Consider the following 19,183-nt stretch of genomic DNA (forward strand, 5'->3'; position numbering starts at 1 on the left):
TTTAGCGAGATGCCCCCTCATTTATGCAGGTATATTCCTGTTTTCTACGAAAAATGTTCCTCTTTTATCACCACTGTCTACAGTGCAGGTAACGAACGATAGATGTATGACTGTCCCTGGAGGGAGAAAAATGTCAATGACACCCCAGATGGGACTCGAACCCACAATCCCTGGCTTAGGAGGCCAGTGCCTTATCCATTAGGCCACTGGGGCATGGGTAACACATGGTTCTGCTTTTAATATTTAGCAAATCTGTGCCTTATCATGGCGTCCATCCTGGTCAAAATGTCCATTTGTGTAACTTTTACTATATTATCCATATAGACGATCATAGTAGGACTATTGACCCAATTCGGAGGTGGTAATTGCCGTATTCGGATCACTATGGTGATGCGTTTTGGGGCGTTCCATTTGATCGTTTTTAAAGAATGTGTTTACTAATTCATTAGATACATTTATGTAAAATAATATCGAAATATAAAAGAGGGGAAAACATGGTGTGGTTTACATTCAACCGTTACATCTATATTATACATACAATTGTGAAACAGAATTACAAATTTTTTAATGGAACATTCGCACTTGCGCAGTAGCACGCTAGCATTGTTTACAAAGAGGTCGACCACAGCATTAGGGATATAACTAAATAGTTTTTATGGGGTTAAATAGTATACATACATAAACACAGTGTCACAGCAAGAGCTAATAATGCACCCGTAGGGCTATTAACAGTATCAAAATGAAAGTCAGGTATGATACATATTCGTAGCTACTAGTTGTCAGATAAGTAGCTGTTAGCTAGCGTTGGCCCGTCGCATTGTGTCCTGCTGGTAACTACAACGATGGCATGGCGTTAAGTGTCTGTACAAAAAGTAATATTGACTTGTGTGTTCAACCTCATCTAGGACCTAGAAATGGCACAGTGGCTTATCCATTAGGCCACTGGGGCATGGGTAACACATGGTTCTGCTTTTAATATTTAGCAAATCTGTGCCTTATCATGGCGTCCATCCTGGTCAAAATGTCCATTTGTGTAACTTTTACTATATTATCCATATAGACGATCATAGTAGGAATATTGACCCAATTCGGAGGTGGTAATTGCCGTATTCGGATCACTATGGTGATGCGTTTTGGGGCGTTCCATTTGATCGTTTTTAAAGAATGTGTTTACTAATTCATTAGATACATTTATGTAAAATAATATCGAAATATAAAAGAGGGGAAAACATGGTGTGGTTTACATTCAACCGTTACATCTATATTATACATACAATTGTGAAACAGAATTACAAATTTTTTAATGGAACATTCGCACTTGCGCAGTAGCACGCTAGCATTGTTTACAAAGAGGTCGACCACAGCATTAGGGATATAACTAAATAGTCTTTATGGGGTTAAATAGTATACATACATAAACACAGTGTCACAGCAAGAGCTAATAATGCACCCGTAGGGCTATTAACAGTATCAAAATAAAAGTCAGGTATGATACATATTCGTAGCTACTAGTTGTCAGATAAGTAGCTGTTAGCTAGCGTTGGCCCGTCGCATTGAGTCCTGCTGGTAACTACAACGATGGCATGGCGTTAAGTGTCTGTACAAAAAGTAATATTGACTTGTGTGTTCAACCTCATCTAGGACCTAGAAATGGCACTGCAGGGCTTCCGGTATTTTGGGAACGTATTCAGTCCGAAGAAGATCCCTCCAAGGAAATCAGCATCGTTATCAAGCCTTCATACAGTAAGTTCCTGCACAATAAAGTATGTAAATGTCACTATAAAGGGCGAGCTGATCAATCTGAACATCGATACGATCGATACTTCGCGTTATATCAATATCTGGTCAATATTCACGGGAGATATTTTTCAGTTGTCTTTCATTTCGTTTCATCGACGTCTATGATTTTTGTTGTTCGTGTAGTTAGATTGGTCCCCAAACTACGGCCCGCCAGCGTCCAAAATCCAAAAGTCCCAACTAATATATATATATATATATATATATATATATATATATATATATATATATATATTTTCTCCCGCTTGTTACACTCGTTGTCTCCTAGTCGCTCAGGCAAATCATATTGTCTAAAAATGCATTTTCCCATCGATAACATGACATAATCACACTCTGAATATACTAGTGGGGCAAAAATGTATAGTCAGCCACCGATTGTGCAAGTTCTCCCACTTAAAATGATGACAGAGGTCTGTAATTTTCATCATAGGTACACATAATCACACTCTGAATATACTAGTGGGGCAAAAATGTATAGTCAGCCACCGATTGTGCAAGTTCTCCCACTTAAAATGATGACAGAGGTCTGTAATTTTCATCATAGGTACACTTTAACTGTGAGAGACATAATGTGAAAAAAAATTCAGGAATTCACATTGTAGGAATTTTAAAGAATTTATTTGTAAATTATGGTGGAAAATAAGTATTTGGTCAACCATTCAAAGCTGTCACTGATGGAAGGAGGTTTTGGCTCAAAATCTCACGATACATGGCCCCATTCATTCTTTCCTTAACACGGATCAATCGTCCTGTCCCCTTAGCAGAAAAACAGCCCCAACGCATGCTTCACAGTAGGTATAGTGTTCTTGGGATGCAACTCAGTATTCTTCTTCCTCCAAACACGACGAGTTGAGTTTATACCAAAATGGATACACAGATGATACAGCAGAGGATTGGTAGAAGGTTTTGTAATCAGATGAAACCAAAATAGAACTTTTTGTTATCATTAGTGGTTTAACATAGTATATATTTTAAAGAATTGTACATGTTTTTTTTTTACAATTACTAATCATATTGAATAAAAATAGCTTGTTGGCCTGACGAAAAATTCTGGCATTCAGACTTTCACTCATGGCTGTCTCTTACACACGTACACACACTAACGCAGTTCCAGATAAGAAAGTTTTGCAAATGACAATAATGCTGTCCTGTTGTGATGATAGGCTATACAGTCAGTGATAACTAACGTTAGTATAGAGCAGTAATTCTCAAACTGTTGTACGCGCCAAAAACTTTGATTCATTATTTAGGTACAGTCTATCGTTTTCCGATATTCAAACATAGTGTTACTGTTCAATCTGTGTGTATTGTTACAGTGGCCAAAAATATTAAATATACTTTTAAAAATAAAACCTCTGCTTTGGTTTTCATAAATGCTAAGGCCTACTACACTACTGTATTTTATTATTGGTCGTTATGTTGGTACTTGGAGAGCCAAGTTTTTTCTGAGGTTTGCGACATAATTAAATAAATAAATAATTACATATTTCAATAATTACTTAAATCTGTCATTAGTAAATTGTAATTGAAATTAGAGACATATGTTTCATTAAATGTGTCCTTGATTTATTTAATGTAAATTTAAATTTAATTAAGTAATCATTCAACTATTTGTTTCATGATTTATTTAATCCATTTCATTATTTGATTATTTATTTTATGATTTCATCATTATTTCATGATTCAATTATTTAGTTATTTAACGATCTAATTAATTATTTCCCAATTTAATAATTTCATGATTTCATGCTTTATGCAATAATTTCATGAACCTGTGTGTCAGCGCTTCATGCATGTATTTTATCTGTCAAACTCAAAGTCAGTGGGTTATTTATTCATTTAATTCTGTCCCAATCGACCCTCCATACGTTAGGAGCTAAATGTTGCCAAATCCCTATTATTAGCTGATTTTTATACATTTTAAAATGAATGTCTTATTACCCTTCTGTAACTGCTCTGTGACATGCGCTGTTGACCTCTTGGACAGGGCACCCTTGTGAAAGAGATCTCAATCTCAATGGCTTCTTATTTGGTTAAATAACAGTTAAAACAAGTACAAATTGTGTGCTCGTGTTACATGGAACGTAGTTTCCGTGCTCAAAGCTGCTGGAGAGCGGGATATAATGCTTACAACACTTAGAAAGCCCCTTTGTGTGTCCATCAAGAATGAATTACAACAAACTTGTTCAGGAAATTGTTTCAAAATAAAAGCAGTATGTATGTACCATAACAGAAATAAAATGATAATATACATTACGACCAAATAACATTCTTATTAAGAGCACACAACTCAACAAGGGCATGTGCTGGTGGAAAACTTTTATTCTGAAAGCCTGACTTTATTGAGAACAACATTTGGAGTATCGCCCACCCTTTACATCACAAAAACATACAGATTTGATTATTTTCCCTGTACATGTCCTTTTTTTAGTTGGATCGTTCCACACGGGAATTGGAGCTTGGCCTTGAATATGGACCGCCTGTGATGAACATTGGAGGACAGACTTTAAAATTTGAAGATGGCCAGTGGATAACAGGTAATGTAAGTTAGCAATGTGGCTAACAAGCCAGTACTGAGAATGTTACAGTGTCAGATGCATACATATTACTTCTCTTTGAATTATTCTTGACCAGACTCCGGTGGAAATGTATCCGTAAAGGAAGTTGAGCGACTCAAGAAAAAAAACATACAGCTGGAGGAAGAAAACAATATTCTGAAATTAAAGATTGAAATTCTTCTTGACATGGTGAGAACAGATAGAACACTCATGAGGTTTAATGCATCCCTATTATAAACAGTACATTTCATCTTTTCCATGTAGCTGACAGAGTCCACAGTGGAGTACCACCTAAAAGAGAAAGAAGTAGAGGGGATCACATCCATGCATTGAAGAAATGACAAAGATATGATGCCTTCCTCATAGGAATTATAAAGTGGAATTTTGTTTTGTTTAAAAAAAATAAAAAATACCTTTTGAATTTGTGTATATAATAATGTCCAAAGGTTTATTAATCAGAAAGACTAAATCTATAGATTTTTTTAATAGCCTTATATTTTATTGCGTAAGGTATTTTAAATATTCAGCATTTTTTACATAGTACCTGTGTGGCAAAAAACTCTTCACATTAAAATAATTTTTCTGTCACAATTTAAGCAGCCGGGGGATTTTATTCACATATTTATTTCCAGGAAGACCAACACCTTATTTATTACACAAATTCAGGTAAGTATTATTAATACAGTGCATCTAGAAAGCATTCACAGCCCGAATGCAGCTGAGATAGGCTCCAGTACCTCCCGTGACCCCGAAAGGGACAAGTGGTAGGAAATGGATTGATGGATGGAATTGATTGTTGCCCTCAAAATTCTACAAACAATACCCCAAAATGACGATGTGAATCTTTTTTTGTTTTGTTATTGTATTTAACATAAAAAACTAAAAAACACATGTTTACAGTATTCACAGCCTTTACTGAATATTTTGTTGATGCACCTTTGGAAGCAATTACAGCCTCAAGTGTGTTTGAATATGATGCAACAATTTTGGCACACCTATCTATGGGCAGTTTCGCACATTTCACTTTGCCCATTCCTCTTTGCAGCACCTCTCAAGCTCTACAGGTTGGATGAGAAGCGTTAAGTTTTCATGTATTCATCTTTCCGTCTATCCTGACTAGTCTCCTAGTTCCTGCTGCTGAAAAACATCCCCACAGTTTGATGCTGCCACCACCATGCTTCAATGTAGGGTTGGTATTGGCTTCCCTCTGGCCCCCACGACCCAAAAGGGAATAAGCGGTAGATAATGGATGAAAGGATGGGCTTCCCCCTGGCCACCATACCATACCATACCATACAGACCTGATTGGTGGATTGGTGCGGAGATGAATCCCAACATTTAACAAACACATTGGATGAATGCAGCAATGTACAAAGACATCCTGAATAAAAAAAACTATGCTTCCCATCTAACTTGATGGTGCTTGAGATGTGCTGCAAAGAGGAATGGGCTAAACCAGGGGTCACCAACGCGGTGCCCGCGGGCAACAGGTAGCCAGCCCGTAAGGACCAGATGAGTAGCCCGCTGGCCTGTTCAAAAAATAGGTCAAATAACAGCACTTACCAGTGAGCTGCCTCTAGTTTTTAAATTGTATTTATTTACTAGCAAGCTGGTCTTGCTTTGCTCGACATTTTTAATTCTAAAATAGACAAAACTCAAATGGAATTTGAATATCCAAGAAAATATTTTTAAAACGTGGTCTTCACTTGTTTAAATAAATTCTTTTTTTTTTTTTACTTTGCTTCTAATAACTTTCAGAAAGACAATTTTAGAGAAAAAATACAACCTTAAAAATGATTTTTAGGATTTTTAAACACATATACCTTTTTACCTTTTGAATTCCTTCCTCTTCTTTCCTGACAATTTAAATCAATGTTCAAGTATTTTTTTTATTGTTATTGTAAAGAACAATAAATACATTTTAATTTAATTCTTCATTTTAGCTTCTGTTTTTTCGACGAAGAATATTTGTGAAATATTTCTTCAAATTTATTATGATTAAAATTCAAAAAGAATTATTCTGGCAAATCTAGAAAATCTGTAGAATCAAATTTAAATCTTATTTCAAAGTCTTTTGAATGTATTTTAAAATTTTTGTTCTGGAAAATCTAGAAGAAATAATCATTTGTCTTTGTTAGAAATATAGCTTGGTCCAATTTGTTATATATTTTAACAAAGTGCAGATTGGATTTTAACCTATTTAAAACATGTCCTCAAAATTCTAAAATTAATCTTAATCTGGAAAAATTACTAATGATGTTCCATAAATTATTTTTTAAATTTTTTCAAAAAGATTCGAATCAGCAAGGGAATAAGCGGTAGAAAATGGATGGATGGATGGATAGTTTTTCTCTTCTTTTTTTTTTCGGTTGAATTTTGAATTTTAAAGAGTCGAAATTTAATATAAACTATGTTTCATAATTAAATTTTAATTTTTTTTTTCGTGTTTTCTCCTCTTTTAAATCATTCAATTAAGTATTTTTTCATCATTTATTCTCTACAAAAAACCTTCCGTAAAAGGAAAAAAAATGTAGACGGAATGACAGACAGAAATACCCATTCTTTTACATATATAGATTTATTTATTAAAGGTAAATTGAGCACATTTGCTATTTCTGGCAATTTGTTTAGGTTTGTATCAAACTGGTAGCCCTTCGCATTAATAAGACCCCAAGAAGTAGCTCTTGTTTTCAAAAAAGTTGGTGACCCCTGGGCTAAACTGTCCAAAGATAAGTGTGTAAAGCGCGTGGCATCGTTTTCCCAAAAAATTGAGGCTGTAATTGCTGCCAAATGTGCATCAGCAAAATATTGAGCGAAGGCTTGAGGCTGTAATTGCTGCCAAATGTGCATCAGCAAAATATTGAGCGAAGGCTGTGATTACTTATTACTGATGACTTACATACCGATTATTTTATTTTATTTTAATCTTTTATTTTTTCTCCCATTCCCCCCCTTGTTTACCTGTATCTCACCTTTTTTGTAAAGGACACCGGAAGTCGGCAGACCCGTCAGCGATCCTGTTCTGTCTCCCCGTAATGTTTGTCGGATCTTGAATAGGATGGTGCTGAAAATGTAAATTTTCCTGAAGGAACTCTCCTGAAGGAATAAATAAAGTACTATCCATCTATCTATCTATCTATCTATCTATCTATCTATCTATCTATCTATCTATCTATCTATCTATCTATCTATCTATCTATCTATCTATCTCTATCTATCTATCTATCTATCTATCTCTACTTATGTACATGGGATGTTTTTTTTTTTAAATAAATTTGCAAAATTAAAAACAAAATGGGGCTTCACGGTGGAAAGAGGGTTTAGTGCGTCTGCCTGACAATACGAAGGTCCTGAGTAGTTTGGGGTTCAATCCCGGGCTCGGGATCTTTCTGTGTGTAGTTTGCATGTCCTCCCCGTGAATGCGTGGGGTCCCTCCGGGTACTCCGGCTTCCTCCCACTTCCAAAGACATGCACCTGGGGATAGGTTGATTGGCAACACTAAACTGGCCCTAGTGTGTGAATGTGAGTGTGAATGTTGTCTGTCTATCTGTGTTGGCCCTGCGATGAGATGCGACTTGTCCAGGGTGTACGCCGCCTTCCGCCCGATTGTAGCTGAGATAGGCACAGCGCCCCCACGCGACCCCAAAGGAAATAAGCGGTACAAAATGGATGGATGGATCGAAAAACAAAATGCTGAGGTATTGTGTGTAGAATTTTGAGGACAACAATGGACATGTTTTCCATTTTGGAATAAGGCTGTAACAACAAAAACGGCACGGACAACTATGATGACGGATACAAATAGACCATATGCTGTCGTTCATTACTGTATTTTCTTGTAGATTTCAAGCTACCATAGTATATATGTATACCGTATTTCCTTGAATTGCGGCAGTGCATATAGTCTGCGCCTGCCTTGAATTACTGCCGGGTCAAACTTCGCTTCGCAAAATAATTATCGCATGCTTAGTATTACCGCCTGGTCAAACATGTGACGTCATGAGTGACACTTCCTCTGATTTCAATACCGGTATTTTGAATTTCGCATAAAGGGAAGAAGATTAAGAGCTTTTGAGTAGGATTTAAGGTCCAAGCTTACATCACACTCAAATTTTTACTGCATGCCTTTGGTAAGTGCCTGAGTGAGAAGAGATTTTAAAATAATTAGCACGTGCTTACTTTTACCGCATGCCTTTGGTAAGCGCAGGAGTGAGAAGAGGTTTTAAATTAATTAGCGCCCCGGCGACAATTCAAGGAAATACGGTATATTCGATTTGATGATAGAATGATATTTGTGTTTTTTCATCTCCAATCATTATTGTATATAATTACTTAACATAGGACTGTGTACATAGTATGTAGAGTGCAAGCTTATTATTGTCAACATCCACGTCCAAGAGTAGGCCCGCCTAATAATCAGTGCAGCTGATTGGTAAGTAAATCTCTCAGTCAAACGTCACGATTGCCTACCGACTGCGCATGCGCAGGTAGTTTCGCGACGTAGTTGGGGTAAATGCTGACAACCCTGAGAAGACAGTAGACACAAAGTTCCAGCTGTTGAGCTTTTCTTAGACGAATTTTAACGTTGTGGTGTGAAAAAGGAAATAGTGGTAACTACTGGGATCGAGTTGTATTATTGTCCTTTACCGTCATCATGCCGAGAGGTGGTAAGTATCTCTTTAAGCAAGCTAATCGTAGCTAGCAAATGTGGCGCATGCTTAGCTTTAGCATGCTAACTGGTTAGCAAAGGGGCTATATTTGTGTTAGCGTCTCACGGAAACATAATGCTTGCATATCAGAGTGCATTAAATTGTGTCGGAGTGAGTTTTATGCTTATTGTAAAGTTAGCTCCCCTTAAAACATTCGCATTATACCGTTTCAGTGTTCGTTTACCGCCATTAACGTTACCATGTGTGCCGTAGATTCGCCCGTTGACAGCTATTTAATATTTCTTACCTCTTCTCAATAACACGTAGTTTTCCCACTGTGTGAGACTTGTTATTGAAGGCCCCAGGATATTTGATACAGTCTAATCAAGGTTCACAATGGGACATGTATACAATATGTTGTGGCAGTAGTTTCCTGCTAGATAATACCTACATCAACGAAAGTATTAAATCAGTTAACCCCAGAAGCTCACTTTGCAGGCCCGTTTAATTATTTTGCCTCGGGGGGGCCAAATTTTGAGGAAAAAATTGTGCCTGGGGGCCGGTATATCTATTTATAGGAGCACTAATACAAAAACTTACATTGTCTCATTGAAAGCTAAAAACATTATTACAGACGGCCTAAAAAACGGAATGGCATTTTTTTTTTTTTTTTACTGAATGAGCCACCCAGAATGTTCATGAAATTAAAGAATGTGGGATTTGCAATATTAACTATGTACGATAAAAAACTTGGGCAGCATGGTGGAAGAGAAGTGAGTGTGTCTGCCTCACAATACGAAGGTCCTGGGTTCAATCGCTCGGAATCTTTCTGCGTGGAGTTTGTATGACCTCCCCATGACTGCGTGGGTTACCTCCGGGTACTCTGGTTTCCTCCCACTTCCAAAGACATGCACCTGGGGATAGGTTGATTGTCAACACTAAATTGGCCCTAGTGTGTGAATGTGAGTGTGAATGTTTACTGTCTGTGTTGGCCCTGTGATGAGGTCGTGACTTGTCCAGGGTGTACACCGCCTTCCGCCTGATTGTAGCTGAGATAGGCATCAGCGCCCCCCATGACCCTAAAGGGAATAAGCGGTAGAAAATGGAATGGATAAAACACTGAATATTCACAACATATGAATGTCGCACCCCCTCTCCATCGACATATTTTACAATAAAGCGAAACGCAACAAAAATGCAACAAACACAGCGAAATATGAACGTGAAGGGGTTAAGAAAAACCCACCTACAATCTGATATATCTGATACATCACTAAGCTTTAGAACATTTGTTGTAAAAATCTCCTTCCACATCTGTCCCTGACACCCGCATTTCAGGCTGGTCGCTCTGGACACACCGTGGAAACACTTCCCACCCACCCTGCTCGGTGCCTTGTCTGAGCTGCTTTGACTTATATGACCATAGTAACTAATTAGATGACCATAGTATAACTAATTAGATTATCATAGTAACTAATATATCACAGAAAAGTGCAGATTTCAACCATTGAAATACTTTGTATAGTTCAAGACTAACGGTCATTTGAAAGCATCACTGCACATCATAATGGCAGCAACAGTTTCCATCTTAAAGATCTAAAAAAAATGATTTGGGAATGTCCGACGGGCCAGATTGAGAAGCTTAAAAGGCCGCATGCGGCCCCCGGGCCTTAATTTGCCAAGGTCTGTCATATTGTATTGTAATTGATCTGCATGTGACTGTCCAGGGAAAAAGGGCCACAAGGGCAGAGGGAAGCAATTCAGCAATCCTGAGGAGATTGACCGTCAGATGAAAGCACAGCGAGAGCTGGTGAGTTAAAAGTTGTATTTTTATTTATAAAAAATTTATTTTGGTGTCTGTTTTTTTCTTAAATAGGAGGAAAATGGTGGTGTTGAGAAAGAGGTTGCTTCCAACTCTGATGAGAGTAGCAGTGATGAGGAGTCCGAGGTGAGGAAGGACGGTAAAGAGTTTGCTGGCTGCATCTTATGTTGTGCTACAAATGCGTTCATTTCTACATACAGTCTAGGAAGAGGAGCGGTGTGGAGGGAATCATAGAAATTGAGAACCCCAACCGTGTGTCTCAGAAAAGTAAAAAAGTGGCCGAAGTAGATGTTGATGCACCTCCGGAACTGTCTCGCAGAGAAAGGTGGGTCTTTAGGGAGTTGTTTTGAATAATGTGCTGATTGATCGGACACCGGTCATTATCGGCCTATTTTAAAGAAAGACTATGTGATCGCCATTGCTAATTATTGCCTTTCAAAGCCGATCACATACGCTATCCCCTCTGGTAGATATAGGACACGGCGATGTGGCTCAAAACTATCACAATATAAGTTTTCATATTGGTCAATATTGATAATTGATATTTTTATGACTTATAAAAATATGGACCAGGAGAAAAATATATTAAACATTTTCATTTCAAATGTTACTGTCCTCTGATTATAATCCCATTGGGTATCAGGGCAGAAAGGTAAGGAATGTCAGCACACCCATGGCAAAACAATGGTCTAAAATCACAAACACTTAAAAATAACCTCTTTAAATTAAAGTGCAAAGATTAGTAATATGTAAGAAAGTATTTAATGCAGTGTAACAAAATAGCGCAAAGTGTTAAAGGTTTAGACAAATTTTTTTTTTCTCACCCCCCATTGTTTTTCTGTATCTCACCTTTTTGTAACGGCGCCAGAAGTTGGCAGACCCGTCAGCGATTCTGTTCTGTCTCCCTGTAATGTTTGTTTAATCTTCAATGGATTTAATTTCCCCTTTGGGATTAATAAAGTATTGATTCTGATTTCTGAATATGTAAACACAGAGAAACCTGAGAACAATTTTTGGCAGGTTTACTGTCAGGAAGTTACGTGGTCTGTTTAACATTTAATTTGGTGTGTTATTCTTATTAAAGTATGCAAATTCATATATTTTGTGCAGTAATTATTTAAATATTATAAAATTAAAAAAAATTAAGTATCGCATTACCTTTATCTTATTTATACGGTCCTGCACTTTAGTTTTTACCTTTTTGTTTTCGTACATCCAAATAGGGAGCGGTCGGGGGTAAAAGGTGAGCGCAGCAAAGGATTATGGGCCGTTTGAAAAAATCCATAAAACTGCCAAAGTATCGATGTGGCTTTACCGGTTTTAGCCACAGTTTTTGCTCTCTGCAGCACTCATTTATAGTTTCCCTTCTCACTCTGTGCAGAGAATGGATAGCAAGATGGCGCAACAAAATTTGATAGTTGGTACGGTTAGGTGATTGACTGTTTAGCATGTTCCTTCCATTGCTTACAGATCACTTCCTGTTTGGTAGGTGACCAGTTGTTGTTTAGTACTGTTGACTTTTTGATAATTGGATGTAATAAAAGTTAATGAAAAACTAGTTAAAATACTGTGCTACCATGCTTACTATGAATTGATTAATGTGGACACCGGCTTAAACAAGTTGAAAAACTTTTTCGGGTGTTACCATTTAGTTGTCAATTGTACGTAATATGTACTGAACTTTGCAATCTACTAATAAAAGTTTCAATCAGTCAATCAATGCTGATATTGTTAAACTGTCAGCAGCACTCATAAATATATAGAACAATTTAGAGATAATACATGTGATGGCTATTAGTAGCGGCCGCATTCCCTCTGTACTGGAATCGGCAGCATAAATTCCTGATCGCAACATCTCTATTTTTTTAATTAACATTTGTTTATTGAATTCTTTTTGCAGATGCAGTTGCCAGAAACTCAATTAAACACACAGTAAAGGTTTTTTGCCCCAAAACATGTAAACAAAAATTAAAAAAAACATGCAAGTCAAAGTACAGGCAAATATTGACATGAAGCCACAGACAACCAAACTCCTGAATGTCCTCAACACTGTACAGCAATACACAAAAGCAAAAAAATGTTCATCAATGATCTACATTTGAATTACTTTTCAATCGGTGTTAAATTGAAAATTATTCTCTTACATATTGTAGGAAACCACCCCATACTTATTGAGACTTCACAGAATAACCTATGAAATTCAGCCTAATTTTCTCCAATTTAAAGAATATCTCTGATCCAGCGGGTGTGGCAGGGAGACGCTGCAGCCTTCCAAAATACCACAATGAGTCTTCTAGCTAACAAAGTAGTGAATGCTACCGAATTCTTTTTGGATTTGCTGAGAGAAGAGGACAAAGAGAGGCTACCCCAAATAGTCCGTTATGAGGATTCGGTTCAATCTTTTTGCCAATTAACAAGACAAAGTATTCAATGTTTATTACCAATAACTGCACAGGGGTGGGCAAAGCCAAAAAATACGTATTAAGTTAGGTGGAGATTGTTTACACCGATCACATAATGGCATTGCGTCATACATCTTAGCCAGTTGCACCTTGGTATAATAAATAAGATGTATTAGCTTGCATTGAATAAGGCTGTGTCTAGCACAAATAGAAGACTTATGAACTCTACTTAAAATCTCTCCAGCTCTCCTCTGATAGGGTCACTCCTAAATCACCCTCCCCAAATTACTTAATTTAATCCAGAGACTCAGGGCATAAATGAAAAAAATATTTGTAAATACTTGTAATTGATCCTATTAGAGTCGAAAGTGGTGTCAAAAACGCACCAGACTCTGTTTCAGTCGGTAAGTTTGGGGACCTAGAGAAAGTATTACAGTTGTGATTAAAATTATTCAACCCCCACACATTTGGTTTTTTAGCAAGTTGGACATTTATTCCTTATTTTGTTTATAGTCATATCAAATAAAGTTGCATTAAATAGACAAATGCAACTTGAATTACAACATTATATTTTGTAACATACCAAACAGTGTCATTTCTCTTAACATCTCATTGGCATATTTATTCAACCCCTTGAAAATCATAACTCTTAAGAACATAATTTGAATAAGATCTTTTCAATCAGGTGTTGGAAACAGCTGTAGATGTGATTAGAACCATAACGAGCAACAATTAAACTGATTGAAAAAGACTGTGACGCTTAGCTTCTTGTAGATGGTCAATGGTGTATTTGCAACTTGGTAAAGTCCAGGGAGTGGTCAAAGACGTCAAGAGAGGAGGTAATTTCTCTTCATAAGAAAGGATATGGATATAAGAAAATAGCAAAGACATTACACATTCCAAGAGACACAGTTGGCAGCATAATTCCCAAGTTTAAAGCTAAAGGCACAGTGGAAACACTGGTGTGGTAGAAAGAGGATGCTGTGTGCAACTGCTGTCCGGTATTTGAAGCGTACAGTGGTGAAAACCCCCCGGGTAACAGCTGAGGAACTACAACAGGACATTGCAGAGGGGGGAACGCTGGTTTCGTCCCAGACAATAAGGCGCGCACTACGAGATGAAGGCCTCCATGCCAGAACTCCCAGGCGCACCCCACTTCTGACTACCAGGCACAAGAAAAATAGACTCCAGTATGCCAAAAATCATCTGGACAAACCCCAAAGGTTTTGGGAAACTGTTCTATGGAGTGATGAGACAAAACTGGAACTCTCTGGGCCTATGAATCAACGTTATGTCTGGAGGAGAAAAAATGAAGCTTACAAAGAGAAGAACACCTTGCCTACTGTTAAGCATGGTGGGGGGGTCAATCATGCTCTGGGGATGTTTCTCTGCCTCAAGTACCGGTAATCTCCAGCGCGTTCAAGGCTTTATGAATTCTATTTCTTACCAGGATATATTAGCTGCAAATGTCATGAAGTCAGTGACGAAGCTGAGGCTTGGGAGACGTTGGACCTTCCAACAGGACAACGATGTGTGTGAATTAGTGAATTATATTTATATAGCGCTTTTCTCAAGTGACTCAAAGCGCTTTACATAGTGAAACCCAATATCTAAGTTCCATTTAAACCACGATCCCAAGCATACCTCCAAATCAACATCAGAGTGGTTGCACAAGAAGGGCTGGAAGACTCTGGAGTGGCCTTCACAGTCGCCAGACCTAAATCCTATAGAAAACCTGTGGTGGGACTTGAAGAAGGCAGTTGCAGCAAGCAAGCCCAAGAATATGAATGAACTGGAGGCCTTTGCCCAAGAGGAATGGGCTAAAATACCTGTAGATCGTTGCAAGAAGCTTGTGTCCGGTTATGTATCACGTTTGAAGGATGTAATTACTGCCAAAGGGTGTTCTACTAAGTACTAAAGATACATGTAACTAGGGGGTTGAATAATTTTGTCAATAAGATATTAAGAAAAATGTAATTTTTTGGTATTTTTCAAAATACAGTGTTACAATTTAAGTTGCATTTGTCTGACACATCCTTATTTGGTATGACTTTAAACAAAATACGGAATAAATGTCCAACTTGCTAAAACACCAAAATTGTGTGGGGGTTGAATAATCTTGATCACAACTGTACAAACAAAACTGCGGGTCTGCAGATATGTAAAAAAAAATTGCTTAGGTAGTGAGAATGTATTACAAAGTTGCTGAACAGAAGCTAAAGTGTTGTCAATGTATAAATCTTTCATGTTGTTGATCCCAGACTTACTTTAAAAAGGCCCTATATACAACAAAGGGAGAGAATGCATGATTGTAGTGATCGGCACAAGATTAAATATAGTCTGTAGACCAAAATAGCGCCTAAACTGAACCCAAATTGAATGAGGTCTTCACAATTTAGTTTTTCGTATAAGTTGAGGATTTGTTGAAAGGACTAGTTGGTACAATCCCTGCGGCCTTTGCATGGATGGGGCCTCATCCTCCCTGTGCCAGGATTGCACCTGGTAGTTAAGGGGAATGGGAGAGTGAACCAAAGCTGGTTTAGTTAAGGGTGCTTCCATAGTCAGCAATTATGGAGGATGATCAAATGCTTCATATTGCAGCCAATACCCAAGAATTGGTGGTTGGTGGTCAACTAATAAAACCTAATGTTTGGTACTGTTACTCCTCCCAACGATTTTGGTCTTTGCAAATATTGTTTACGTAACCTGTAAGTCTTTTTATTTTAAATGAAACCCAAAATCTGACTAATTTACAAAAGAATGTCTGAGACATACAGAAGGTCATCCGCGTAGAGAGATTTTCACCTGCACATTGTCTTAAAATGTCCATAATAAGCGAATTAGTACAAAGCGCTATTGACGGAGGCTCAAAGGCAAGAGCAAAAAGTAAGGTTTCAGAGGACAATCATGTTGTGTAGAGCAAAAGAGGCGAAAATATTCGGATGGAATATTATTTGTCCTGACCGAGGCCTCAAGAGATGAATTAAAGCGCTTAGTCTATGAAATAAAACTGTTACCAAAGTTGAATCTCTCCAGGACATAAAATGGATAATTACAAATATTAATGAGTAAAATGCCTTTTCGGCATCTATAGCTATGACTGCTTCTTTTGGTGTTAAAAGCAGGTACATTGTACAATATATTGAAATGATATAAACAATAAATGGACGGATAGTCTCCAGACACAAAGCCAGCAATTTGGATAACAGTTTGAAGTCCACACATAACATTCTGATACGAGGTGCATGATAAGGAATACTTACCTTTTTTCAAGAAGAGAGAAATTGAAGCCTGGTTAAATGATTTAAACAATTCTTTGTAGATGTCCAATTATATGTAGGTGAGCTGATGCAAAAATGTTTGGAAAAATTTGGGAGGATGTCCATCCGGGGCCGGGGATACACCACAGTATCATGTTAGACCCGCTCGACATCCATTGCTTTCGGTCCCCTAGAGGGGTGGGGGGTTGCCCACATCTGAGGTCCTCTCCAAGGTTTCTCATAGTCAGCATTGTCACTGGCGTCCCACTGGATGTGAATTCTCCCTGCCCACTGGGTGTGAGTTTTCCTTGCCCTTTTGTGGGTTCTTCCGAGGATGTTGTAGTCGTAATGATTTGTGCAGTCCTTTGAGACATTTGTGATTTGGGGCTATATAAATAAACATTGATTGATTGATTGATTGATTGATATAGTAATGATGTCGGTGCAACTTTCAATTCCGCAACAGTAACTGTGTTCTCAGAATCAGAAATATTTTAATAATCCCCGAGGGAAAATTAACACTTTCAGCACAATTCCATTCAAGAGCAGACAAACATTACAGGGAGACAGAACAGGATCGATGACAGGTCTGCCAACTTCCGGTGCCCATTACAAAAACAGGTGAGAAGCACATTAACACTGGGGACGAGGGGAGAAAAATAATAATAATTCAGTCCAAGCCTGGGCCTCTATGAAAACTTTTTGCAAATTACAGAAAATTAAGGCCGTTGGTGTATAAGAATCCATAAATGAGCCTTACTGTTTTATAAGCTGCAGGATTCAAAACGTTGGTGGTTGTAGTCCAGAAAATACGGTAGTTTTTTAAGTTTATTTGTATGGTCATTGAATAATACAATTGACTTAAATTGTGTGTCTGCTAGTGAGCTTTTTTTCGTATTGCTGTGTTTGTCAGGGAGGAGATCGAGAAGCAGAAATCTAAGGAACGCTACAGGAAGCTTCACATGGAGGGGAAGACGGAGCAGGCCAGGGCCGACTTGGCAAGACTTGCTATCATCAAAAAGCAGAGGGAGGACGCTGCTAAGAAAAGAGATGAACTCAGGAAAGGTGAGAAGGAAGGAACAATTATTTAATTACACAGCTTTACATGTGGTTTGTAAGAACTCCCCTAAGTCTGAAATGTCAACCATCATCTTTTTTTTATGTAGAAAAAGAGACAGAGGAGGCCAAAGCAAAACGCTAGTCACCTGTCCGAGAACTTCAACATGCACATCAGTCTCAGAGGGATGGAGGGAGGACGGTGAACAAATTTGGAATAGTGTCAGAACATGGCTGCTCCTGAGCTCCATCCAGTGCTTCCTTGTACCACCAGCGAGGCGTGGGACTTTTCATCATGGTGTGGTCCAGACAGGCAAACGGGTGAAATCATTAAGCGGTGAAGAGAAATGCAACATTTGGAATTCGTCTGCAGTTTTGAAGAGACTGCTGCAGGTTTTCTATGTGCTACACACACTCTTTACTCGTACACCATACTAATTCTTAGAGCGGCTTACATTTGCATTCCTTTTTTTTTTTTTTCTTGTTTCAAATGTTTTTACAAGGTGTTGACTCTTAACAGCCGCAACTTTTCCCTGTATCTGAATTATTTTTGTCGGAACGCAGCAATAGACAGTAAAATGTACACGAAAGAAAAAGTAGGTAAAGCTTGTATTAATTCTTTATGAAGTGGACTGAATGTTTACTCCGTGCAGAGGGAATATTACTTGAACTACGTATTGTTTGTTTCTCAATAGTTCAACCACTTAACACACCACTTCTGGAAAGCCTCGCATCAAACTGACTCAGTGACTGTGGCCTTGTTTCTGCAAGGATCTGCAGTCCTTTTATAGGACGCATTTTGTCTTATTTCGTGAGACCGCATCACTGGCTTTTACCTGCGTTAGATATTTTTTACAGTTGATTTTCACTCACTTGCTCAAAAAAAAACCCTCACTTGTGTTATGCATTTTTGTATCTGACAAGCTAAGTATTTGTATGCAAAAACTTTTAGTGGATGGTCAACAGTCATCAAATACATTTAAACACAAGTAAGAGTTATACATTGTAGATACAAAAAAATCAAAGCTCAAATTGCAGCATCGAAACAAGTTCCTCAATTTTTCCCCTCATGTGTTTGAAGTCATTTAATAAAGAAATTCATTCATATATTCATGATGGCTTTGCTGTACATTTTTTATTTGAGCTTTAGTTTACAATGTTGAACATTATTTTAATGCATTATTTGGTCACAATATAAATACGTACATTTTGATTATGAAGGTCTTTTCACAAATACAAATCAAAGTGCTGTACAAAACATAGGTGAATTAAAACAGGGGCAACATCACAAAAAGGATAAGTTAAAAAGTCCATCGACTAAAAGCTTGCATAATGGATAACAGTAGTTAACACAGTTCAAAGCTGTTTGTTTTTGGGCACAACATGACATGACAAGTCATTATATAATACATGGAGCAATTGTTATTACAGTTGTGATAACTTAAAAGAAAATATCAACCACAGGTTGTTTACTCAAAATAGTAACCAACAAGTTGGTAAAATAAAACATTGACCAAAAAAAGCGACATTAAAACTTTGAGATACTACAACGTGACGGCTTTGAAAATAAACCTTTTTATAAATTCATAAAGATGAGGATTCATCTGTCAGTGGTTCTAGTATTTTGAATACACAGATT

General features: G+C 37.6%; 2 protein-coding genes and 1 non-coding gene across 5 annotated transcripts; 2 read left to right on the forward strand and 1 right to left on the reverse strand.

Annotated features, from left to right (window-relative positions):
* Window positions 1-140: 140 nt before the first annotated feature.
* On the reverse strand, window positions 141-213 carry trnar-ccu (transfer RNA arginine (anticodon CCU)). Its single transcript has one exon. It is a non-coding gene; the product is annotated as a tRNA-Arg (tRNA).
* A 374-nt stretch (window positions 214-587) lies between these two features.
* LOC133547707 (protein chibby homolog 1-like) lies at window positions 588-7,486 on the forward strand. 3 transcript variants are annotated; one of them, XM_061893269.1, is made up of 5 exons: window positions 588-830; window positions 1,642-1,743; window positions 4,229-4,334; window positions 4,432-4,544; window positions 4,620-4,776. In XM_061893269.1, exons 2-5 carry the CDS (start codon window positions 1,651-1,653, stop codon window positions 4,686-4,688), a joined length of 381 nt encoding a protein of 126 aa, XP_061749253.1. In that variant the 5' UTR covers window positions 588-830; window positions 1,642-1,650; the 3' UTR covers window positions 4,689-4,776. The 3 variants fall into 3 exon arrangements, with proteins under 3 accessions (XP_061749253.1, XP_061749254.1, XP_061749252.1); XM_061893270.1 differs by lacking the exons at window positions 588-830; window positions 4,620-4,776 and adding exons at window positions 965-1,566; window positions 7,341-7,486; XM_061893268.1 differs by lacking the exon at window positions 588-830 and adding an exon at window positions 1,003-1,566.
* Window positions 7,487-8,826: 1,340 nt separating this feature from the next.
* Window positions 8,827-18,657, forward strand: LOC133547706 (28 kDa heat- and acid-stable phosphoprotein-like). Its single transcript, XM_061893267.1, has 6 exons — window positions 8,827-9,022; window positions 10,732-10,814; window positions 10,881-10,952; window positions 11,027-11,151; window positions 17,402-17,553; window positions 17,655-18,657. The coding sequence occupies exons 1-6, from the start codon at window positions 9,010-9,012 to the stop codon at window positions 17,687-17,689; spliced, it is 480 nt and encodes a 159-aa protein (XP_061749251.1). The 5' UTR covers window positions 8,827-9,009; the 3' UTR covers window positions 17,690-18,657.
* Window positions 18,658-19,183: the final 526 nt, after the last annotated feature.

The sequence above is a fragment of the Nerophis ophidion genome, unplaced genomic scaffold, assembly GCF_033978795.1.
Source record: "Nerophis ophidion isolate RoL-2023_Sa unplaced genomic scaffold, RoL_Noph_v1.0 HiC_scaffold_160, whole genome shotgun sequence".
NCBI lineage: Eukaryota > Metazoa > Chordata > Actinopteri > Syngnathiformes > Syngnathidae > Nerophis > Nerophis ophidion.